The sequence below is a fragment of the Salvia hispanica genome, chromosome 1 (genome assembly GCF_023119035.1).
Source record: "Salvia hispanica cultivar TCC Black 2014 chromosome 1, UniMelb_Shisp_WGS_1.0, whole genome shotgun sequence".
NCBI classification, from domain to species: Eukaryota; Viridiplantae; Streptophyta; class Magnoliopsida; order Lamiales; family Lamiaceae; genus Salvia; species Salvia hispanica.
The window spans coordinates 39,224,395-39,251,346 of record NC_062965.1 but is presented as its reverse complement, the minus strand read 5'-3'; the positions used below and the strand labels follow the sequence as shown (position 1 = coordinate 39,251,346).

Genomic DNA, 26,952 nt, shown 5'->3' with positions numbered 1-26,952 from the left:
CCGACACTTGCAAACATAAGTTGGGTCATGCTCGCGGTTGCGAATCGATGAAGATTTGGCATAACCCGCGGCGTGCTCTTGCTCATTCGTCATCGCGCCCCAAACCTCGGAAAAATCATAGTCACTATCCTCCTCGGGGTTGGGGTTGAAACAATGGAACACTCTACTAAACTCGTCCATGGTGAGCGAGTGCCAACGGTTGCCTAGGCGGAAGTCGATGCTAAGCGGGACGTTGTGGCGGCGATCCTTGGTGACCTTGAGCGAGCTAAGAAACTCAAGAGTGAGCTTCCTAAACGACGGCCACTTCCTCTGGAACATGTAAGTGAGACCGTTTCCATCGCCCATGTCGCACAATGCCCAAAAATCCTCCATGATCCCCAAAGTTTGGAAGGGAAATCGTGGGGATATCTTGAGGGTGCCGTCTCTCTCGCGACACCTTCTTCCACATAGCCTTTTGCTCATCCGTGGCAAGGCTAATGCCATAGTTCTTCGCATTCTCAGGCTTTTCCTTTGATCCCATAATCCTACAAAAGAAAATTTATATTCTTAAAAGATAAAATCCAAAGGTTCCCTCAAACTTGCACTCACATAAGTAAAATCCAAAAATCAACAATCATGTGCAAGTTTATGTATCATAACATCCTAGATGGAAGCATGTAAACATTGTTGGGGTTTTGGTGCCCCTTGCACAATGGATGACTTTGTACAAGAAAAATTAATCAGATAAAGATCTATTTGACCGATTATGAGATTAATCAATTCAAATGTTAAACAGATAATTGCATGCGATTTTGATTCTCCAAAGAATCGACGATTGCTCGCGCCTTCTCCACGTGATGATCTTCAATACTAGACCACAGATCTTCTCTCTGGTTCCCGAACTGTATCTCAATATCAGGGTGGGCTGATCTTATCAAAATACTAGGGCTCGAATAAAGAAGACAGAAATATCCTCACGGAGGAGGAGCTGAATTCTCACGGAGGAGAAAATAAGAAAAATATTGTCCCTACTCTAGAGAGAGATGGACAAAATTTTTCATAATGAATTAATGAATAATTTTATCTCCTTTATTCTCCTATTTATATTAAGTTCCTTTTTGGGCCCAGACAAGGATCTAGGTTGTGAAATTCTTCTTTTTCTTTTGCAAAGCATTGCATAGATCTGACCGTGTTACCTTAAAGTGGACGACGCCCACAACCGGTCTACTAAGCAAAAGACTTAGACTTTGTTTGCTTCTTATACATTTAAATGTTTATAAAACATCTTATAAATGCACAAGAAAACACAATGTAATAATATACTGATTCTATTCGTGCAAAACTGCTCGAATAATACTAAATCGGGTTAAAAATGGATTGTAGAGTATTACATATACCCCACTTTGGTGGCGGTGGCGGCGGTGGTCCGCCGGCGACTGGGCAGTCCCCACTTATAGAGTATTACATATACCCCACTTTGATGTTCGCTATGGCAGTTGAGATCTTGTTCATTCCTAGCTCGAGGCTGTTTATCCTAGCTTCCACCACTCCGATCTTGGTATCATTAACTTTTAAGTCTTAAGTAATCACCTCCAAGATGTTCATGATTCCCTGGTCATACTTCTCTTCTTTCTTGATTGGCTAAACTACTCCTCACTTCCTAACGTTAAATCCTGCGGGGGGATGCAAGAAATTATTATTAGAATAAGAGAGATTTGGATGAGGTCGGTTCCCTTTATAATTATTGAAGTTACCGCCCCCTTGGTTAGGGCAATAATTATTATTGTAACTTCTATTGGGACCACCTCATTATATGTAGTTGACTTCCTCTTCTATCGGGGCAGGAGCTTTGGGTTTAAAGACCACTATGATGGAGGTTGGTGGAATCGGATCCTCCGTCCTCGATGTGTCCATTTGGTCTACCCTAACTTTGAGCTCGGCCAATTCCTTCGCAAAAGAACTTTCATCGGCCTCTTCTATCGCTGCTACTCTCCTTGAAGCATGCCTTTCTTTCGAACACCCCATGCTGTTAATGGCGAATTCCTCGATTACCGTCATTGCATCTTCTCTTGACCTTCTCAAAAAGCCTCTGTTTGCCCATGAATCCAACATATCACAATTTTTTTCGTTAAATCCGTTGTAAAGGATTCCTACCTGATGGTCCACGGTGAAACCGTGGTTAGGGCACTTTCGGTGGAGAGCTTTGAAACGAGCAAACGCTTCATAGTGGAGCTCGTCATAGCCTTGGATGAACTGGAATATTTCGCTTTTCAGCTTCAAGATGGTGCCTGGCGGGTGATACTTGTCGAGGAAGGCAGCTACGATGTCTTTCCATGTGGAATCCTTCTCTAGGGGCATACACTCAAATCACTCATTAGTAGAATCAATCAATGAAAAGGGAAAGAGTCTTACTCTTATGGCATCATCGTTGACACCATTTAACCTAAGAGTGTTTGTGATCTCCACAAATTTGGAAAGATGGCGGTTGGCGTCCTCTGCGGCTGTACCTGCAAAAGAAGTTTGCTCGACCATTTATATAAGGGTCATGCATAACTCAAAATTGTTAGTATCAATACGAGGACCTTCGGGAAAAGCAATCGTATTCCCATGATTGAACATGTTCATCACGGGTAGTATTTCCTTGTTCTTCTTTTCCAGTGCCTCGCGGGCTACTCTCTCCGCATCTCTCTCGTCCATTAACATCTGGACCATCTCCTGCAGCTTTTCAAGGTCCGTTTTGTCACCCATCGATCCTGATCCTTTTTCACTCCTTATTCACCTACGAGTTCTTTCAAGTTCTAAATCGAGCGGTTCTAGGCTCTCCTTCCCAAAGCGCATTCGCATACAAGACCTGCAAGAAACAAAAACTAACACAAATTAAAATTAAAAATAAAAAAAGAAATCAATTAAAATCCAAAGTAGCAAAATTGTCTGTTTGAAGATATCACTCCAAAGTGAATTGTCTTCCCTGGCAACAGCGCCAAAAACTTGATGCACTATTTTTAAGCACTATTAATATCTGCAAGTATATAGAATAGAAATAGTATAGCAAAGGTCAGTACCGGATATCGAACACGGGGAAGGTAAACACATACTATCTATCTTCTACTAAGACTCAATTACTATTTGGAGAACAGTAATGTAACATCCCAAAAATGACCCTAGACGAAATGTGCTATTATAATTAGAAAAAATGGGGATTTATGTTTTCAACAAATAAATTGACATTAGAAATTGCAATAATAAATATAATACTCCAAAATATACTCAGATAGAATATACTTTTCCAAATAAAAATGCCGATTCATTTTATATAGGAGACAAAAAGTTTCCCTTAAATTGGATATATACTAGAAGATTGAAGAAAAATCTAGAACAACAATTATAATGCCATTTGTCAACTTTTTGGAGAGGAATACATGCAATATAATATTAAGTGAGGCCATTTAATTAGCATAGTGGGGGAGATATGTCATCTCTATCACAATAAGGGGGGAGCTCTCTAGCCACCAAATACCATCGGTCTCTCTCTGTCTCTTTAAGTCACCATGTGTACTTCAAGCTCTAATCCAATTCGGTCAGATTAAACCGTTCAATTGCCAGTCCGTTGGTATTAATTTGAGGTGTCTTGTTAACTTTAGCCTATTTTGACTCCCTTTTTCGGCTCAATTATGCATATTTCTCACAAAACACGTCAAAATACCAAAATAGACGAAATATGCAAATAATGGACGCGTAGAGTGACTTTGACATAAAAAACGGACCAAATAATGGCCTTGTTCAAATCCGACCGTATCATGCATTATGTAAAGTTTACCATAGGCTTGCTCAAAGTCCAATCCCTCCTACACTAGATGTGATTAAGCATCAAAAGTCCGAAAGGTCTTTATCTTTGGTTGTAATGTAGGCTCTTTGGTAGGTGAGGAATATTTGACTAAAAAGTGACTCAAAAATAAAATATCCCAAGTAGAGTTAAAGTGACTCCACTTTTCTAAACCCCAAGAAACTATTAACAATTTATTTTTCTCCTTCAACTCACTTTCCAGTCCCATGATTTTCTTTTTTTTTCACAACCTTTCACAACTTTTTTTTTTTTTCATAGGCATCCTTTCTAAAATCAAGCACACATATTTCGAATTTTTCTATTTCACAACTTGTACTTTCTTTACATTTAATCACACTACTTTTATACTTTACCCCTTATCTCTCCAATTCCTTTACAAAAGATAATAAAAACTAGACTAACCCAAGGAATTGTCCCCATTATTTTGGCTTCCAAAGAAAAGGTTTAAAGGCTCAAAATTGGCTCCAAAGGGAAAAATTTTGAAATTTTGAGAGGGTCAAAAAATTTAGGTATAAAAGTAGGCTTGAAAATATGGCCTATCATCCTCCTAAATCAACTTAAACACTATGTAAACTTTAGGCAGACTAGGAGCAAGTTCTAGAAACATATACATGAATGCAGATAAATCACACAAGAAAGATTTAAGGCTCAAATCCTCACAAGTTATAAGGATGATTCAAGGCAAACAAGCAATTCACTAACTATGCACCTTTTCACCAAACCATCGAATCAAAACGTTAAGCCACACTTAAACATAGATGGAATATAATATCATCGGCAACTCGATCTAAAGTGTGTAACTAAGCTTGCGTGTTTCTAAGTTCTTCATGTTAAGTTGACGACATGGATTCAAGAAAATATTTTTAGAACACAAAATTCTCCTACGAGATTTTGAAAAACAAAAACAAAAACTTAAAGCAAAAAGAAAACCCTAAAACTCACGGTCCACCACTTCATCCCCCCAAACTTATTTACAACAAAATGTAAGATAAGTTTGTAGAGTCGGTTGGGACGTGAGTGAACTACTAAAAAGAAAACATACCTTGAAAAATTTTGCGTAGAGGTTGGACGGGGCAAAATTTCGAAAAATTTCGAAAAATCACGCTGGAAATTGTGCTCAGGTGGCGGTCCGCCGCGGCAGTCGCCGCACGATGTCAGATGGTTCAAGCGTTCAGGTGGCGGACCGCCGCAGCACTTGCAGTGGTAGCCACGTAAGGGTCAGAACCTGCGAAAATTTTTCAAAGCAGAAAATTAAACTAAAACCAAAAATACTTAAGAATTAAAGCAAAAATCGTCAAAAGCATAAAAAGAAATTGTCTAAAACTATCCAAAAACATGATACAAGTGCTTATTTAAAGTCATTGAGCTTGACTTCTTCAATCTTGAAGAGGAGGAGGGAAACGAGCATTGAGGTCGTCGAACGCGCCAATAAGATAGGCGATGTCGCCACTCATGGTTTGGCGCTCTTGTCGAGCCTCGACGACCCTCCTTTGAAGCTCTTCAATTTGTTGACGGCGATGCACGTCTTCTAGCTTTTGTTGCTCCCAAAATTGTTGCTCCGCCGTACGTCAATCGCCTTGAGCCCTCCACCCTTGGCGGTTGTAGCCTTTCTCTCTTTGTTGCTCCACCCAACGGGTGTCCCAAGTGTTGGACACATTTTGCATGTAGGAGTAGATGTCTCCAAGTTGGGCGGAGGTGTTTGCTTGGAACTCATCATTAGGATTCGGCCTCTCGCGGCGGCGGTTCGCTCGAGTCCGGCGGCGATGGCCCTCCACTTCCTCTTCTTCTTCGCGATGTTGGGGCGGCGCTGGTGGCGGCACTCCACTTACTTGGGCATGCGAGTGCTCCCCTTCCTCATTATAGTGGTCAATGGCATTATAAGTGGAGGAATCCTCGGCCTCAAAGACAGGGATGCGAGCCGGGAATTTCCTCTTCCTAAACTCCCCATTGATGGGGTTGGCCTCAATGGCTCTTCGGTGGGCCGGAGTGTCGAGCTTCCAATTGACTTGGTTCGCCCAAACTTCGACCTTGGTCAGCTGCGGAATTGGAACGGGAAAGTGATCCCCCACCACTTGCAAGAAAAATCCTTGACCCCAATAGTCGGTCTTCAACAATCCCACCGAGAAGAGCACCTCATAAGTGATAAAGCGCTCCCCGCCATCTTCCGTCAATCCGGCAACAGATATGTCAAGTGTTTGGCAATCGCCGTGATCAATCCCCCACAACAAATAACGCCTCCATCTTTCTTCCTGATCCGGTCCGCATAGAGAGTGAAGAGGGTTCCATAGTCGAACCCCTTCTTGCTGAGAAGACACCAAATCACATTGAGCTCCGTTTGGGAGACACTTCCCCCAACGACCCTAGCAAACATGAGTTGGGTCACAGCGTGGTGGAGGTACCTCAAAATGGGGTTGCGGATCGATGAATACGTGGCATAACCCGTGGCATGCTTCTTTCTCATTAGTCATCGCGCCCCAAACCTCGGAGAAATCATAGTCATTGTCCTCCTCAGGGTTGGGGTCAAGGCAATGGAACACTCCACTGAGCTCATCCATAGTAAGCGAGTGCCAACGGTTGCCTAGGCGGACGTCGATGCTAAACGGGACATTGTGGCGGCAATCCTTGGTGACCTTTAGTGAGCTAAGAAACTCAAGATTGTACTTCCTAAATGACGGCCAATTTCTCTGGAACTTGTAACTGAGACCGTTCCCGTCGCCCACGTCACATAACACCAAAAATTCCTCCGCGATCCTCGAAGTTTGGAGAGTGAAATTGTAGGGGTATCTCGTGTCACACCCAAAAATTCCTCCGCGATAATCCACATATTTTATCAGGTACATATTTCAAAACATTCTAAACCGTAGTGGGACCTTTCACCACTCTATATACTACACATTTATCTACATGCAAAAATGATGAGGAGGAGAAGGTTGTCAAAACGCGTCAGCCGCCGACCCTGATGACATATGGAGTTCCTATGACTCACGTTGACAAAAAAGGTTCACTGATATCTTATTCCTGAAAAATATTAGTGGTTTATATGAGCCACAACTCAGTGCATCTAAACCTTACCTTTAATTTCACACACAAATATCAAACATATTATTTCACCAACATATATCACCAGAAGTAATAGATATCGTAAACAATTTCATATTCATATGCATATGCCTCTCCGTTCTTTTCATTATTCTGTGACAGATCAAGCCCGGTATCTGCCCGGGATTTCCATTGTATACGACCCGAAGGTCCGTTTTATTTATTTGACCTTTCCACGAAGGCCCCTCTTTGATTTGACCTTTCCACGAAGGTCCCTCTTTGCATATATTCTTTGACCCGTAGGTCCATTATCATTGAATATGACCCGTAGGTCTTTTTCCATTGTATATCAAACCCAGGGCAAGATTGTCACATATCCTCTTTAATTCCATGGTTCAAAAAATTCCAATACCATGCATCAATCGTATCCATTGCACCAATTAAATACTCATATGTCATCAATAATAATTCCAATACATATTCATTGCACAAATCACATATCCACATCATTTACAACATCAATATCAAATAACACAACCATTTCAGGCTCACATCATATAGTTCAATTTTCTCGATATGGCCATTACGAGTTCACGGTAATGCCTTTTGGGCTTACAAACGCCCCAACTGTGTTCATGGACCTAATGAACCACGTGTTTCCACCCGTACTTGGACAAGTTCGTCCTAGTCTTTATTGACGATGTGCTCATCTACTCAAAGGACGAGAAGGAAAACAAGGAACATTTGAGGACCACCTTAGAGACGTTAAGAGCCGAAAAGCTCTATGCTATGTTTAGCAAGTGCGAGTTCTGGCTTAACGAGGTGAACTTCCTTGGGCACATAGTGACGGCAGAAGGGATCCGAGTGGACCCTGCAAAGGTGGAAGCAGTACAACGTTGGCAGTCACCAACAACACCTAATGAGATTCGAAGTTTCTTAGGTTTGGCCGGATACTACCAAAGGTTTATTGAGGGATTTTCAAAGATAGCAAAACCCATGACTCAGCAGCTCAAGAAAGAAGATAAAGTCAACTGGACACCAAAGTGTGAAGCAAGCTTCTAAGTATTAAAGGAGAAGTTGAGACTACCGCACCAGTTCTAGCTGTGCCAGGATCAGGGACAAGTTATGTGGTGTATATCGATGCATCGAAGTTTGGTCTGGGGTGCGTGCTGATGCGGAATGGTAAAGTGATTGCATACGCGTCACGCCAACTTAGGCATCACGAGTTAAACTACCCCACTCATGATCTGGAACTAGCGGCAGTGGTACATGCCTTGAAGATTTGGAGACATCACCTCTACGGAGTTCGATGCGAAATCTTCACGGATCACAAAAGTCTCAAATACTTCTTTGAGAAAAATGATTTGAACATGCGACAATGCAGATGGATCGAATTAGTAAAAGATTATAATTGTGGTATAGTTACCATCTAGGCAAGGAAAACATAGTGGCACACGCTCTAAGCAAAAGACTGCACCCCAATTGGCAACCTTTCTCGCACAGAATGAAGATCTGATACGTGAGTTTGGTAAGATGCGATAGGAGGTAGTAAGAGCACCGGAGATGGTGGAAAGGAGGATCGCTACCTTGGTAATCTAACCAGACCTAAGGGCCAGAATCGTTGAGGCTCAAAGGAGTGATGAATCATTGGAGAAAATTCGTCTTAAAGTTAGGACGAGGAAGGAGGTGAGTTAGGCGAAGAGGCGAATAACGACCTCACTTCGATGGAATATTGTGTGTGCCCAATGATGAGGCACTCAGGTATGAGATCATGAGTGAAGCACATGAAACACATGGAGCATAGCGTCGTTTGGGATGACATGAAAAGGAGCATATCGTCGTTTGTAGAAAGATGCCAGGTATATCAGCAAGTGAAGGCTCTACATAACGACCCTATGGGAAGTTGCAACCCCTGGAGACCCCATAATGGAAATGGGAGCACATTGCGATGGATTTCGTGACAAGATTGCTAAAAGTCGCACCGAGGAAACATTGCTATTTGGGTAATTATAGATCGCCTCACCAAAAATGCTCACTTTATACCAATTCATATCACCCTTGGATCAGACAAGTTAGCTCAAATCTATGTACGAGAGATCATATGCTTACATGGAGTACGGGTGACAATCAGACCATGATTCAAAATTTACTTCTAGATTTTTGATAAGCCTACAGCGAGAGTTGGGAACCCGACTGAATTTTAGTACTGCATTCCATTCGCAGACTGATGGGCAGTCTGATAGGACAATCCAAACCTTGGAAGATATGTTGAGAGCCATAGTACTCGACCATGGGGGAAGCTGGGAGCCAGCACTACCATTCATAGAGTTTGCCTACAACAACAGGCTACCATAAACATGGCCCTGTATGAAGCATTATACGGAAAGAAAGGTAGATCACCACTATACTTGGATGAAGTTGGTGAGAGAAAGATTCTTGGACCGTATCCTGTGGATGAGATGATAGAAATTGTCCGACAGATCTATGGAAGAACCAAGGAAGCTCAAGATAGACAAAAGTCGTATGCAGATGTTCGCAACCGACCTACAGTTCAAGGCTGGAGATAAAGCTTTTGTGAAAGTATCTCCGTCAAAAAGGATAACAAGATTCGGTGTCAAAGGCAAGCTAAGGCCGCGTTTCATCGAGCCATAGGGAATTCTAGAAGAAGTTGGCACCGTGACGTATAGATTGGCACTACCACCGAGTTTCGGAAACGTCCACAATATTTTGATCTGTCACAATTGGGGAATATGTGTTCGACCTCAAATGCATAGTCTACCAAGAAAAAAATAGTGTTAGACTCACATTTAAGCTATGAAGAAAAGCCAAAGTCAATTTTGGATTGGAAAGTAAAAGAGTTGAGGAATAAATCTATTGTAACTGTGGAAGCATCACGGCCACGAAGAAGCTACATGGGAATTGGAAGAAAAGATGAAGGAAAAGTAGCCAAAGCTATTTGAGTGACATAAGCAAATTTCGGGACGAAATTTTTGTTAAGAAGGGTAGAATGTAATACCCGTTTCTTTTGTTACCCTTTCCTTTATGTTTAAATGTCGAACTAGAGAAATGTCACCCTCTTGCTTCATTGAATTAAATGGAACTCGTTACCCCTTGATTAATACTCAATGTTATTGTTTCGCTAAACATAAGTTAAAAAGATAATCGAACAAACTAAAACAAACTAATGTATGTTATGGAATAAAATTTAACATTATACAAGGATATGAAGTTGTTCTCCCCGGACGGAAGTGTCCGCTTACATCTCAAATAATACATTAACCTACATAATCACCTCACGTGTGATTTATGAATGGAAACAAAAGAATATGGGACACTACACTATTACAAAATACTTATGAATGGGATAAAGGGCTTAAGAAACTAAAATCTTATATGAGTTGCACTTTGGGCCTCTTTCTCCCGAGCCCAAATCACACCCCACCACGGCCCATGTCTGATCAGCCCGTGGGGCCTGGGGCAGCAAGCCCATGTCTTGGACAGCAACGTGGGAGCCAAGCCTTTCCCTCTCCTGCAAGATAAAACAAGTTTTAATGACTAAGGAACAAGAGAGATTAAAGAAATTTTATTAGAAGAAAAGAGACAACCCCTCTTTAGCTATAGAGGACCAAGGACTTACCCAATAAGGCAAGTCAATGCCTGCAAGACCCACTCCTCAAAACAGCACCCACATACTACTTTTCCCTACAATACCACCCCTGCAATAAGCAAACAAGTGATTTTATGAAGGGAGTACTTATGCTTCAAGAAAGAGACGAATGTATTAATTAAAAGCACAGTGAAGATCTTAAAAAGGAGGATCTACCTGCAACAAGAAAACAAAAGGGAGTTTTTACCCAAGTTCTCGTACTCCAAATGCCACCAAAACAAATTAAGTTCAAAGCACACTAAGGAGCTGCAAAGAGGGGATTCGCTGCACAATAGGATCAGCCCATTTATTGATTCACGAGTACAACATATGTACTGCCCCACAAATAGCCAATCAATGTGAACAAAGAGCCAGAAAAATGCTGATTTGATTTCTGCCATATCTCAACAAATTGCAGCAACAACTTATATATATGTTTTTCCCCTTCAATATCTGTTTCCCTTCACCACTCACCACTTCAAAATTTCATTCTTTCTCCCCCACAAATCACAACCGAGAGTAGAGAGTGAGTATAGGTTGCTATGCCTCTCAAAGACCATTAGAAGTGGGAGTTTTTCCCAACCACCAGCCACAAGGAATCAGGTAGCACATACTCACCCTTATACCTCATTTTCACCCACTTAGAACATCACAACATGATCATATGGGAAATAACCTTATCATGTATAGAACATAAAGCACAAGCATAACTGGTACGCATAAAACTCAAAGCATGGAATGCAAATTTCCAAAAAGGTCATGTTTTCAAGCCTCAAACCATAATCTGTTCAACTCTAATACCATGAACCTTCTAAAAATCCAACTTTTAGCTAACTGTAAAAGAACTAAGAGAGAGAGGGTAGGGACTTAGCTACTGGCCGACGAATCGGCGTGGCTCACGGGCAGAACCGCAGCTCGAAGAAGGGAGCCGAACTGATCGACTCCGTTCTAGAGAACAGAGGAAGTCACGGAGGCAGTCGGAGCTCTGTGCGGAGGGAAGCGATGCCTTCTTCTCTCTTCCGACGGTGCAACACCAGCAACGGCTGGGCGTAGAGTCGGCTGCGCGACAGCAGCGACACCGGCTCGTCGTCAGGCGGTTGGCGGCGGTGCTGTGTAGTAGCCGAGAGATCGAGCTCATAATCCGGCGAGAGGTGTCGACGGTGGCGGTGAGAATGAGGCGAAGGGAGAGAGAAGGAAATTAGGGATTTCCCCTCAATTTGGGAATTTTTGAAGAGAAAGAAGGAGATGACCGATGGAATTGGGGAGTATGTCTTGGGCCAACTATTAATTAGTTTTGGGCCTCTATAATTAAATGTATGGACTAAGGATATAATTTAAGAAGTGGGCCTAAATTAATTAAAGTAGGAATGGGCTGGAACTATTAAAATGGTTGGGCCTATAGTTGGATACTAAATTAAGTCTTGGACTCTGTCAAGGTTAAACGACCAAGTAAATTATTTCATGAGAGGGTTTGCTAATTAAATCATTAGATGATAGTTAAATCACGAACAAGATACGTGGAAAAATAATACTCTTAAAGTTAATGGAATTATTTTTATTTAACATCCACATCAATTAAATCTCCCGATTTAATTAATGTTTCAAGATTTCTAGAACTTTTCTAGAAGACTAAGAAGAAGAATAAAATGGACACGCACTTAGGATGCATTAATGTTTAAGTTTATTTGACTTCTTAAAGTCTAATTTAAAGTATTACCTTATTTCTAAAGGGACGTCCTCACACGTCGTTTAAGATCAAGTCAAGGAATTTTCGACTATGGATTACGTGAAAATTATGTGAAAATTATGCTATTTATGTTTTGTCATGCCATTTTATGTTTTATGTTACGTCCTCACACGTCCTCACACTTGAGGTGGGCATTTCTTTCTAAATGTGAACTTGCCTTTTAGCATGATTATGTGAAATTATGCTATTTATGTTTTGTCATGCTATTTTATGTTTTATGGATTACCTATCTGCTTGGCTATGCCAATTATGTTTAATCGAATTCGGGTCCCAGTAGGGAAGTAAAGCCTACTCGGACTAGTGTACACATATGGGGATCGTGAGCTAGCTTTTAAGTTGGCCGATCCAGTGACCGTCGTGGAATGTGGCCACATTCCCGGTTCACATACGTTTCAGATATGGTATATATGTTATGTGATTGTGCAATCAATTTTACGAACAAAAAAGAAATTTTAGTGACTCGGGCCCTTTAAGTTAAAACTCCGTGTTCACTCAACTGGCTGACAAAACTTTTTACGAAAATTATGTTTCGGCAATGTGCCCACTGAGTATATCAAATACTCAGCCCTGCATGTTTCTTTTCTAATGTACAGGTTGAACGTTTACGAGGAGGCGAAGGTGTTGGGAAATGATCATTAATAAGTAGTTAGGTAGCCGAAAGTAGTATGTCTTCACACATATTATTTTGTCTTGGACTCTTCCGATGCAGTAGAACTATGTTCTAGAAACTTATGAGTTTAGTCTTGATACTCTAATTCCCTTTTGACTATGTACCCATTCGCCCTTGAAACTATTACCTTGAGTTGAATTATTGCTTTTATGTTTATTTCATGATTGATGAGGTTATTTTAGTCACGAAATAGCTTCGCTCACTAGTACTAGGGAGTTGTGGTCGTGACAGAGTGTTATCAGAGCAACGTTCTTTCGCTCTGGACCCAAGAACCTTCTTTCAAGCCTTAGTCAAGAATGATAGTACTAGACTAGAATATGACTAAAATGGGGAGCTTAAAGGGACCCAACACCTCGACTCGTCACGTTCAACCGCAACAATGAGGTAAGAAAGAAGTTCTTACCAGAAAGTTTTTAGTTATTCATGAAGGAACTTGATAAATGGAAAAATGATTTATTTATGAAGATATTTTGAAAATATTCAAGGTTTTCAAGGAAAAGCATGTAAATTTTATTTTTTTCTACGAACTGTGGAATTTCAAGCTTATAATGTTAAGCATAAGGAAGTCTTTGAGACAAATGCTAAAGTATTATGAATTGCGCATGTTCGATTATGTGAAGTATGATGGTAGACTAAAGAATTTTTAGAAAGTTACGGAATGACTAACGCATGTGAACATAGAATGCCTAAGAAGTACGTTAGGCTAAACGCTCTTGAACAGTATTGTAAGTCGATGACTTCCTCACCGCTTTTCTAAGAGATAAAACGAACGAGTATATGCAAGTTAGGGCAAACCCCTAATTTTATTTTGAAAATGAGGAAATATAGATGAATGTGTCTAAAAGCGGACCCCACACCTTTTCCTCTACCCTATGTCTTGATGAGACCACGATCCATGATGTTGTAATTTTATGTACAAGAAAGAACCTAACAATTTATAAATGACACATCTATTCTTAGATGGTAACGATCGCACGAGATACGAGAAACTACCTACGACACATGGGCGTCTATCGAACGTTTTAATAGAAAGTTCCATTTGTCTTTATGATCTCAATCATAACCAAAATGAGCGTACCCTCGATCCAGTAAAGGAGGTGTATCCTTACACGAAAAAAATATCGTACCTACGATCTAATTAAGTGATCCAGTCTTGCTTAGCAAGTCAAAGAGGCTACGCGATCTCAAAACAATGCTTATAGCACGCTGTGAAGCACGAAGGAGAGTGCAATGTTTTACGAGAATGACCCTTCTGACTTATCGAGAACATTATGAAAATATGACCTTCAACGGCAGTTATTAGTTGTAACACCAGGAATCCTAGCTTGGAATGTATGGTTTCCTATAACGCTCTGATCATGTCCGAGCTCCGAAAGAACAAACAAGGGAGTGTCACATAACTGGAACAGATGATTATGATCAACAGTACTTACTTGGATTCCAATCGATTTCTTTCTATGAACCTCCTTAATGAAAATGCCCTCGTCTACTTTAGACTTTAGATTGACTTGCATTTATGCAAGTAATGCCTCACTTTTTCCTTTCCTTTGAAAGTTGTGACTCTCTTTCAGTTGGTTGGCTATAGTAGTTGAGCTCCTTGTTTAGAAAATGTAAAGTGTTGAATTCATAAGCTTCGGTCGTAAACCTTCGATTCTAAAGTTGCTTACGACCATGCCCTCTAGAATAATCTCATTTTGAACATCCTTAACAAGGGTGTCCTGCCGTCTTTTTAAGACTTTTGATTGACTCACGTTTTGGCAAGTAATAAGTCACTATCATTTTTTCAACGAAAGTGGTGACTTACTTTCAAATCTTAAATTCAGAAGACTCATATGTTCTCAAACATCTTTGTTGGTTGTTGTCTCCTATGACCCCCCATTTGCAAGATCAATATCCTGGTTTCTTTAACTCTCATGATATAACTTCACTTGCTGATTGTTCATACATCTCTCCTCAGAGAATGGCACCTAAAGTGGAACTTTTGTTCACCTCCTTATTTGACAACCATATTGTGACTATTTCATTCTTATATGGGTGAATTTTTATTTTTTTTGTTGCCCAGTTCCACTACATGCAATGTTTCTAGCTCATGATTTCTTTCTGAAACAATAAGTTAAGGCTAATGTACTGCATTTTCCCTGATGGTAGTTGACTTCTCCAAACAAATATTTCTTTCACTTTGGTCGCTACCTGTGAATCCATTGATGTATTTCCATGATTTCCACATTATGATGTTGGTGAACCATGATCAACGTTAAATCATGGCAATTGTTTACATTTCTAAACCCTCCTGCGACTAATCATCTGAGGTCTTGAAATGTTGAAACCATCATCCTTGATGTACGGATCTAGTCAATTTGAGCGGACAATTGAACTATCTTATTTGACAGCCTACTATGGAAATTGAGAGTTAATACAATATCATCTTATTCTCATGACCTACCTCATGTTCTTTCAAGCTCCCATCAGAAGTGAGTTTTCAAATTCTATGGGTTTATCTGAAACCATTTGGACCACCTAGTTCCTTGAATTGACATGATAAATTCCATTGAACTTAGTATTTTCCTTCAAAATAAATTGTCGCAATTTGATGATGAAAATTCATAAGAGTCGAACAAGAGATGATATTCTTGTCCCCTTTGATATTGTGGAGCCCTCCAAATTTTCAGTCATGCTCCTTCTATGTTTCATATCCAAGTTAAGACTGTTAGATTAATCTTTGAGTTCTCGATACAAGACTCTCGGGAAAGGCACAGCCTTAATTTCTTTCAGATATGTATGATAAATAAGTCTCTATTGACACACGTGCAGAAAATGATTCATCGACCAAAAGCGTCGCATAATAGACAACACGAAACGTTAAATATTTCATATATACATACCACTTGTAACAAGTTGGTAAAAGATCTAATATTATGCTATGTAGATAGGTAACTAGCCTTGAGAAGAGAAATGTCAATGGAATATACATGGATCAAATGACTTTTGATGATGTGCAAGACCTATATATATATAAACGTTTAGTTGATCAAAACGCTTATTACGAGTAAGATAAGCAAGCCACAAGAAATGAAGACTCAATCATGGTTATGTAATGAAAACCATGGAGAAAATGCGAGTAAATTCGTAGTTTATGATCGACGAAACGAATTCCATCAACAAAAGAGATTCGTTTGAAAGGTGGCTAGCAAAGGCCAAAGCTGGAGGGACATTCGGGAAAAAGAACGCGTGATAGCATCGCTACCCTCACCATCCCTACCACGGAAGAGGAGAATCGAAGTTTTCTTTAAAGGGTTATCGCAAGAGAACGAATTTGGTGTCCTGTAACATGGAGTAAGGATGAACGTTAGCAACAAAATGCGAAGAAGTATGGAGTTAGCAATGTCTGGAGAAAGGAGTCTACACCTCCACACGCACTATTCCAGTATTCAAAGATAAACATGAGTAAAAAAAAGTCTGTGCTAAATCATGACGAAACATGTATAGCAAAGTAGACTACACCAGCTAAGCGGGAAGTTACGAGGTCAAGCTGTTAACTCAATGGCTACAATTACGATCGATGCAAGCATTAGAGAAACTGACGACGAAATCTAAGAGAAAATTTGGTGCTCTACACAACCTGACTTAAACCATGTGTTAGACCCTAGAAATCACTGAATTTACCCCCATAACCGATGCATGAAATTGGCCTTATCAAGAGGCATCAATCTAGAAGGGTTCCGGCCGTTGAAGCAGCCGAGGAGAGCTCATTTGCAAAGGAGTTAGCCAAGCTCAACGTTAGGGTGAATCAGATGGACACATTGAGAAGAGAGGATGTCAACTACGTTCAACAAGGAGGCGGACCTAATAGGCCTTTCAATAATAATAATTATCGCCCTAACCAAGGGGGCGGTAATTACAACAATTTTAATGGGAACCGTTCTCACCCAAACCTTTCATACTCTAACAATAATTTCATACAACCCCCTGCATGATTTAATGTGAGCAAAGGTGGAGTAGTTGAGCCCGCAAAGAAGGAAGAGAGATACGATGCAGGGATCATGAAAATTCTAGAAGTGCTAGTGCAGTACAGAAAGACCAACGACACCAAGATTGTAGTCGTGGAAGCAAGGATGAACAACCTCGAGTGGCTGACATCAACAAAAAGTGGGTTGCGAAGCAGAAAACAAGTGCAGAAAGCAGCTCTGGGGCGCAAACTGGAGTCTACCCGACGCCCAGCTGACCGCTGCAAGCTACGCAGTGGGCCGTTATCGAGCCGGCTGAAACACCCGCGAATAAGGATGCACTCGTGCGACACAATGGGATTGTACTCCCTTTTCAGCCAAAGAGGAAGTTTAAGCTTGAGGAGCAATTCAAGCATTTCTTGAATATGTTCTACAAAGTTCAAATTAACATTTCTCTCGTCGAATCATCGCATGAAATACCTAGGTACACAAAACTACTTAGGGAGGCCGTTATGAGGAAGAAGATGCCTACGAAGGTGGATCTTAAGTTTCCATTCAATTGCAGTGAGATCATTCAACGAGAGAAGGCGGTTAAGCAGAGGGATCCCAGCCAATTCATCACCAGGTATTCAATTGGGCAAGGAAAGGTGGACAAGGCTCTATGCGATCTTGGAGCTAGTATCAACATCATGTCACTCAAGTACTACGAAAAGCTCAACATCGGACCACTTATAATTGCAGATTGCACGATTAGGTTGGCCGATAACTCTGCAATCAAGGCGGTGGGCATGATCGAGGATGTGTTGGTAGATGATTTCATTTTTCCCGCTGATTTCATTATACTTGATATGAAAGTTGATAAGAATGTGCCTCTAATCCTCGGCAAAGATATTCTAGCCACAAGGAAAGCTCTTATTGATGTAGGTAGAGGGGAGATCACGCTTAGCGACAATACTAGCAAGTCCACCTACAATATAGAAAACGAAGTGCTAAAATACGAGGAGGCACAAAGAGCCAAGATGGAGTACGGGTGAAGGGTCGTGATGATGACCAACACAACAAAGCCTAAAGGACCGAAAGAAGGGGAGGATTGTTCTAACCCTTCTAATTTTGTCATTAATGCTTTACCTCTAGCTCCGAAAAAGGGAGAGCCTAACCCACCTAAAGTTTCTTTGCAGGAAAAACAAAAGAGGAATAAGAAAAAGAAGGCTCAGTCACAAGCTGACCCCGAAGTTTATGTGATTAAGACCGCGGATTGAAAGTACAAATGCTGGAAAAAGATGGGCACGAAATTGGTCCAATTCGCAGTTTTCAGTACAAGGTTCGTTGATTCGCCCATTTAGTTGGGTCACTTCAAGTCGAGCCAATAACTTTAAAATAAAGGCGCTAGTTGGAAGGCAACCCAATTCTTTATTCTTTTCTTTTATTTTCCTTTTATTTTCTTTATTTTTGTTTTCCTACTTTATTTTATATAAAAAAAATATATCTCACGGCAGCCGCTGCACAATCTACAGCGGTTGCTACCGTTTTAACACGTGTGCAGGTACAGGGCCGGGCCCTAGGGCGGCCGCAACGGCTCGGGAGAGCGCGCCATTTTCTGAAGTTCCGCAGCGGTCGCTGCGTGAGAGGCAGAATCGCGAAACTGCCTATTTAGGTAAGTTTTTCTCATTTTCGTCACCATCATCCTCCAACTTTCAATTGAGTGACATAAACTGCTGATGCTCTGACTCAACCATAAAATGGCTATGAACCTCGTTGAACTCCTCGATAATATAACTTGGAACTCCTCCTTTGGAAAAGAACTTGAATGATATACTGGCTTTACAACCACACCGCTTGGATAACCGTCAGCGTTTGATCGAAAAACCTGACCGTGCATTCGCTTGGCCATCCTCGATCGACTTCTTGCTGCCTTCCCTATTTCATACAACATTATACCAAGTAGCAATACCATCTATTTTCCTCATTTGTGATTTGCCCATATCAAAACCAACATCACGGGCATACACATCGTAGAACGCGAAACTAAAATCTAGTGATTTGAACTTCTGCCCAACCACAGGCTTCAAATCTGAAGAACATTCAGGTACAACAACCACTGTATAAAATCACAAAAAACATGTCTCAGCTACCATACGCATTACGAATTATAAAACGTGCATTATTTATTTACACAGTACTAAATATAAATTAAGTTTATCTAATAAAACAACACCCTAGCCGCCTAGATTGCTAAACCCTAGCATAGACCAAATAAAACGTGCATTATTTATTTAAAACATTACATTACACAGTAATAGATATACATTAAGTTTATCAAATAAAACAACTCCCTGGCTGCCTCGATTTATAAACCCTAGCCGACACCATAACTAAACTCGTGCTCCTTGTAAACGATTGTGGTACTAGCACCATAATACACCCTAGCCCAAAAGCATGGCTAAACCATTGGGTAATAACTGAAACGTGACCCAAATAAGCAAATAGGACAAATCATACACAAAACACAACATAAACCGTGCATTAAATAGTCTATAATTACCATTATAACTACTACCTATCAGAGACCATATCTAAACCCTAGCCTAAACAAAATCGATACCCTGTGCGAGACCAATCAACACTGATACAATTAGGAAACGGTTGTGGTAATCCCTACATACCATCTCTCCTTCGAAATAAATAAAATGTGGAAACAATAATCGTAGACCAATGAAACGTGGAAACAATAATCTATTTGCAATTAACGAAAACTCCAACCAAACGGTTTTCAACTGCAGTAATGAGTTTAATCTAAACAAAGACTTTTCTAATAATATTACCTTCTTCCAATGTTGAAGAACAACCTTCTTCCATTGTAGAAGAAATTACGGGGACGCTCCGACAAAATATAATTTTAACAAGAATTATTAAAAATTATGCAAATTTTGCCAGATATTTTAGAACCATAAATTTCTTCAATGAAGAATGATGGGAGAATAATCGGGGAAAGAGAAGAAATATTTCTGTAATCTTTGAATAAAACCGCTGCGATATTTTGGGATGGAGAGAATCAAGCAGTTTCCATAACCGACGTGAATGTGAATACCCTAAATGCCCTTTTCTATTTTTTTAATGATTAAAAATGATTAAATCAGGCCCTATTTTAAGCCTTAGAACATGAAAATGGAAGGTGGAGATTGAGAAGGAAAAAGAACAAAAGATGGAAAAGGATATGAATATATCCATATAGATATATATATATAGGGTAGTAATATAATGCAAACTTATGTATTGTACAAACTCAAAACTCCTCAACACAGCTTCAACACTGTTTCAATACAATATCAACATAGTGTAAAATTTCAAGATTTTACTGTCAACAATATCAACACAGCATCAATCATTGACTACCGTTGAAATTCTGTTGACAATTTTCTTGTTGATGTTTTTTTGTGATCTGTTGACATTTTTCAATGGTCCAGATCATAGTTTTGAGTTTGTACAATATTTAGAGTTTTCATTTGATCACATTCCTATATACACAATATATAGGGTTGCGTTAGTGTGCTAACTAATTTACTGTAATAACTAATAACTTTCAATATTGTGTGTTAAAATTATCAACACTAAGACATAATTATATCAATACAACATGCGAATTTAAAATGTCAACATAAAGACATAAGTTTATCAACACAAGAAGATTGATAAATTTATGTCTTTGTGTTGATGTTTTTAACATACAAAATTGATATTAGTTATTAGTTATTACCATAACTTAGTTAGTATTTGATCACACAATATATATATATATATACAGAGAGAGAGAGAGAGAGAGTCTCATTATCCACAAATCCACTCTTAAAGACCGAACCACCGAACCCTACCAAATTAGGGCTTTTAGATCTAGTTTTTTATGGATAAGATACAGAAATTTATAAATTATTTTCGCCTTCATCACGAGCCTATTTTAATTCATCTGAAGGTAAATAAGTCATACTAACATGTTACGAAGATTTAAATTCGTTCCAGAATATATTACTTCATTATAGTAGGTTTTTACTTCATTCTAGTAGGTTTTTACTTCATTCCAGTAGGTTTTTACTTCATTCCAGTACGTAAATGTGGTTTCGCCGTCGCGTGCCGTTCTTTCTCTCTACAATATCTATCACCAACGCCATGGCGCTAATATGGTTTAATAAACACATGGAATAATGTAATAAATTATTGGAATGAAGTATGTGTAGAAGCATTTGAAGTCCTACTGGAATGAAGTAAAAATGTTATCCAATGAAGTAATAACGTTTCTGAATGAAGTAATAAACTGACTTGAATAAATTGCATTTTTAAATGTTAATCAAGCAAAAACCCACGTCAATGAATTTGAATGAAGCATATGTTGAATCATTTCAAAACCTACTTAAGCAAGTAAAAACATGTTGTAGTTTCAAGGTATTACGTACAGAATGAAGTAATAAACCTATATAATGAAGTAAAATGGGCTTGTAATGAAGCCGAAAAAATTTTCACAGCAACACATCTCATCAAAAAAACTAGATCTAATGGCCCAGATTTAGTCTCTAGTTCGGTCTTTAAAATTGATTCGACAATGATCACAACTCTGAGTCCCATTATTCACAAATCTAGTATTAAAGAACGAACTAGAGACCAAATTAGGACCCTTAGATCCAGGGTTTAATGGATGAGATTAGACCATGATATATTAATTTCGCTCCTTCACTAGGTAGACAATATACTTCAATGCAGGGGTATTTCGGTCAAAACATATATGAGCTCATCTCCTACCCCATCTCATATTATCTTATTTCCCCGTCTAAATCTCTCCTCCATCCATCTCTCTCTCTCTAAACAAAATTGAAATCCCTAGAACTCGTCGTCCTCAACGCATCTGTCCCTCCTTCGCGGTACCGCTACCGTAACCAGCGTGAGACGACATGTGCTGCCGTCACTCTCATGGCTGTCACGCCCCTTCAGCGCCGTCACCTCATCATATTTGCAAATGCGTTGTACCAGCCACCATCGGTTTGCGCTCGGAGTTGTCTGGCTCCACCTCTGCCTATTTCCACTCGAAGCTACATTGTCGTCATCTCCTTCGCGATGCATCTGCTCACCGTGTTCGTTGCTGTTGTCGAGTGACCACCGTGGACAAAACTGCCTCGCTGTTGTTTCTGAGTACAAATAACTCTTGGATTGGCCATAATTGATTAAAAATGCAATGAGCAAGTGAGATTGGTGCGGAAAAAGGTGATGCGTTTCGTTTGATTACTCAATCCATTTGTTCAATTATTGGGGCAGAGTTTTGGTTTTTTGAAGCTGAAGGCTCTTCCGGGGACACTGCAGAAACAAAGTATTTGTAGAAGAATTTGGAGTCCTACTGGATGAAGTAAAAACATAGTATAATGAAGTAATAAACCCTACTGGAATAAATTGTACTATTATTTACAGTGAACAAAGTAAAAAACCTTGTTCAATGAATTTGAAAGAAACATGTGTTGAATCATGTAAAAACCTATTGGGATGAACTAAAATCCTATTTTAATTAAGTAATGACCCATTTGAATGAAGTAATAAACCTACTGGAATAAAGTAAAAATATGTTCATTTCCAACTTATTACGTAATGGATGGAATGAAGTAATACACTTACTTGAATGAAGTATAAACGTACTAGAATGAAGTAAAATATATTCACTTTCAATTTATTACGTACTGGATTGAACTAATACACCTATTGGAATGAATTAAAAACCTACTAAAATGAAGTAATACCTAATGGAAATAAGTTCTGCACTGGTATTTTTCAATTTATTAGTACAATATGTTATACGTCAATATTAATAGTCATTTGGTTCTTTTCATTTCTAATATTATTCGTTCATTATATATTACTTCATTTAACCAAGCTATTACTTAATTCAGATAGTTCCATCACTTCATCTACTAGTTTGTAATTTATTACTTCATTTATTTGTTTTCTAACAATATAATGATACATTTATTTGTTTGTAATATATTACTTCATTCCAGTAGGTTTGATACTTCATTTTAGTGGTGCATTACTTCATTACATGTGGTTATAACTTTATCAAGTATGTTATTAAGTTCATTACAAATATAATTTTTCACAAACTATGCATACAACATGGTTCAATTCATATTACTTCATTACTTGATGTTATTACTCCGTCAAGTGCGTTATTTAGTTCATTAAAATTATAATTCTTCACAAACTATGCATATAATACAATTATGTCCATATCACTTCATTATTTGAGGTTATAACTTCATCAAGTACGTTATTTAGTTCATTACAATATTAATTCTCCGCAAACTATACATACAACGCAGTCCTCCAAATGTTCTTCTCAACTTCAAAAAATTCCTTCAATCTACAATGATGATTTCTGCCAGAAATCCTTCAAAATCAAACAGGATGACGATCAATTGTTCTCAAAGCTTCTCTACCCCGAATCAAGTAATATATGCATTTCCTTTTTGATGAATTCTCCTAAGTAGTATTTTTATTTTGCACTCTATGCTTGCCAATAATCTGCATCACAACTAAACAATACGAAACAAGAAACAAGAAGAAACACACACAAAGATTAACACAACCAATAATATAACTCAAATGTCGAGGATTTGGCAGAATTATTTTCTCACTTTTATTCAATTCAGTCAAAAATATCGAGCCTCCTCGTGATGGAGATTTTCCAATGCTAAATTGGATAAACTAATTAAGGCTGAAAGCTGCTAAAGTGGAATATGCACAACTCAAAACAACAGCCAATTTAGCTAGAATTCAGATGCTTTAAAACAAATTAGGATTCAAACAAAAACCCCAACATTTGAGAGAGAGAGAGACAGAGATAGAGAGAGCAAAATTTTGATGGAAATAATATTCAACCAAATTTCATAATCTGCAAACAATCGAGAACCATAGATGTACAACTACATCATAGTCGTTGTTTGCCCTAAATCAGTGACTTAGGTGAATGACCTAGTCAAATGAAGTAATAACCTAATATATGAAGTAATGACCTAATCAAATGAAGTAATATAGAAATCTAATAATGACGATTTCCACACTTCTTCCCCATTCTGGAATTACTTCAATCAGCCTTCTCCACGCTGCTCTTGCAACTTCTTCTTCTTAGCCATTAATGGCAGCTCGTCCGGCATCCTCTCCAGCCCATTCCCTATGGCCCCATGATAAGTCGAATTCTAAGCCTTGGTTACCGGTCAGTATGTCGTGAAATTCATGTATTATCTGCAAAACAGTTGCTCAAGTGTGCAGGATTGAAGGATCCAAGTCAGTAGGAAACGATTCGGGTGACGCAAGTGAAAAGGGCTCCAGAAGGGTGCGATACTGACCAGGATGCATGCCAGATAAAAGGCTCGAGATGGAGAAGGAGGATAGCTAGGATGATCATTGACGAGGGCAAAAAGGTCAAAATGCGGGAGAAGTCTACCCTAAAAGCAAGGGCAAGCCTCCCTATAAAAGAAGCCACTTGGAGAGAGAGAAGGAGTTCAGTTCGGAGTTTGACAATCACACTTAGTAGAATTCTCTCTAGAAGATCCATCTTTCAGCATTATCCCACCTCTCATTCCTCGCCACAGCCATGGTCACTTGACGTCCAGAGTTTGCCGGAGAAGTCATCAGTCCGCCGTTCCAGCCAGTTGTCGTAGCAGTGTAGTAGTATCATCGCCCGGAGTGGCATAAACAATCTTAATCGCTTTCTTAGTTTAAAGTTTAATGGTTTTCATCATTTAAGTTACTTGCAAACACTCATCTTTGTTGCTCTTTTGAAGTACTTTGTTATTTTCCAACATTTGCATTATGAAGTTTCTATTTCGCATGTCACTTTGGTTCGAGTTTGCTTCATTCTGCCTAGGAAAGTTAGATTTAGTGATTGCTTTCAATTTCTAAGTATTTTCTTATCGGGAGTTGTTGATTCAAAAGTTGTAGCTATGTTTAGTCAAGTTTTCATGCATGAGTTTCTTTTCTGCGCCGCGATTACCACCTTGCATGTCAGTCAGTAGAAGTAAAGTTGCAGTTTTACCGTTTAATTTAAGTTTAAGCATTTTAATTGATGGATCTTGAGTTTGAATTTATGAATCTGAAGTTTTAGTTATGGTGTCTGTGTTCATATGATTTTTGTCAATACTTGGTGAGGAAGAAAACGTCAAAATCAACTTTATTTGGACCACTTTTACTTTTAAGTTACTTTTACTTTTGTTCCCTACTTTTCAGATGTACTATCGAGACCTGTCAGGAAGCCCCCACCATCGATATACCTTGTTGTCTAAATTTCCCCTTTTAGTAACTGTCCACTTTCCATATGTCTCTGATACACCTTGTCCCCTATTTTCACGAACACTCCCACATGTCTGTTATTTTTCCGCCTACTAGTCAGTAGAGTACCACCTTTAATTCCTGTCTAGGTAAAATCTCAACCCAAGCGTGGTAGCTAACCAAAACACCCAGGAAAGTCACCACAGTTCTCAAAACGTGTCCATCCTCGTGGGATTCGACCCTTACCTCCACTATACTAGCCAGTAGAAATGGGTTGAGGAAATTTGTTTGAAGCCAGGTCCCGGTTATCGTACCAATGACTCAGCTAGGTCGGGAATCGCTTCCTGATCAGTTGGAAACACTCCAATTTACATACGATAAACTACAAAACACCCAAAAAGAGTGGAAAGGAACCTGAGGAACCCTTCAAAATGGCGCCGTTGCCGGGGATGGATGGCGTTCATACCTGTTATTGTGTGTGATCTTTTTGGTGTACATATTGTTTATAATTTTTCTTTTCTTTTTGTTTTCAGTTTATGAGAAGTGGCTCGGCTCCTGGCCAGTGGAGACCAAGGATACTTCCCCGAGGAACAATACTCGTTACCACTCGTTCTGGTCTGTCGTCAGCACTGTCCGACCTAGGAACGAGTAGTGACGAAGAAAAAGAGGAGCCAGAGTACCAACTCCCGGAGCTTCCACCCCAACCAGTAAGAACACTAGTGAGAATGGCTGACCAAGGTGAGGACGATCCCGAGCTCGCAACGCTTACCGCGCACGCCGACGGAGATCCCCCACAAGCCATAGTAGTCACCCCAGGCCAGACCGCCTGTGATGTGAAACCCCACATGATTGCAATCCTACCGACTTACTATGGGAAGAGTTATGAAGGACCCTACGAGTTCTTAAATGAGTTCTGCAAGATCTGTAAGGCACAGAGGCGGCCAGCAGGAGCGAGCGAGGATGATTACAGACTGAAGGCCCTACCTTTTGTCCTAAAGGGAGAGGCCAACACTTGGTTCATGCGTCTGCCGGCCGACTCTATCAATACGTGGGCCGATTTCAAGTCAGTTTTCCTAGCCGAGTTTTTCCCGTCTTCGAAGACAAGTGCATTGAAGAGGAAAATATCGTGCATAAGGAAAGAATATGATGAAACCCTGAGCGAGTACTGGGAGAAGTACATGAGCCTTCTGGAGTCATGCCCCAACCATCGCATGAAGGAGATAGAGGTGCACCACACCTTCTATGAGGGGATGAACAAGGAAACCAAGGATCTGGCGAATTCATCATCTGGTGGTGATTTCACCCAGTTGAGAGTAAGTGAAGCCAAAAAGGTGCTACGCAAGCTGTTGAATGCGAAGAAGACGTACGATAACGCGAGAGATGGGTACAGCAGAGAAAGGGTAGCTAGTGCTTCGGCTACTGACCAGGAGGAACGGATGGACTTGAAGATGGGGGAATTGAAGAAGGAATTGCTGATTGCAATCAAACAGAACACTCCACCACCTTCTCCAACTGGAAGCCAAGAAGCCCCAGCACTACCATATGATCAGCCGGACAACTTGCCGGATGTGGAGCAAGCAAATGCCGCAGGATACTACAATTCCAACGGCAATTGGATTCCGGGGAAACAAAGAGATGCACCATGGAGGGACCACCAAAATTTCCGATGGGGAGATGGAAATCAGAATCAGAACCAAAATCAGGCTCCAAATCAACCCAACCCCCAACCGAACCAATATCCCAACCGCGGACCAACAAACCCCGACTACCAGTCTAACTGGGTAG

The 26,952-nt window shown here is 39.9% G+C and overlaps 2 protein-coding genes across 2 annotated transcripts in view; both read left to right on the top strand.

The window, feature by feature from the left end:
* Positions 1-17,381: 17,381 nt before the first annotated feature.
* On the top strand, positions 17,382-17,903 carry LOC125196311. The gene has a single exon (XM_048094777.1). It carries the CDS (start codon positions 17,382-17,384, stop codon positions 17,901-17,903), a length of 522 nt encoding a protein of 173 aa, XP_047950734.1.
* A 7,989-nt stretch (positions 17,904-25,892) lies between these two features.
* Positions 25,893-26,952, top strand: part of LOC125196309 — a 2,577-nt gene continuing 1,517 nt past the window's right edge. The window contains exon 1 of the mRNA XM_048094771.1: positions 25,893-26,938. Within this exon, the coding sequence (XP_047950728.1) occupies positions 25,893-26,938 (1,046 nt within the window). The remainder of the gene's footprint in view (positions 26,939-26,952) is intronic.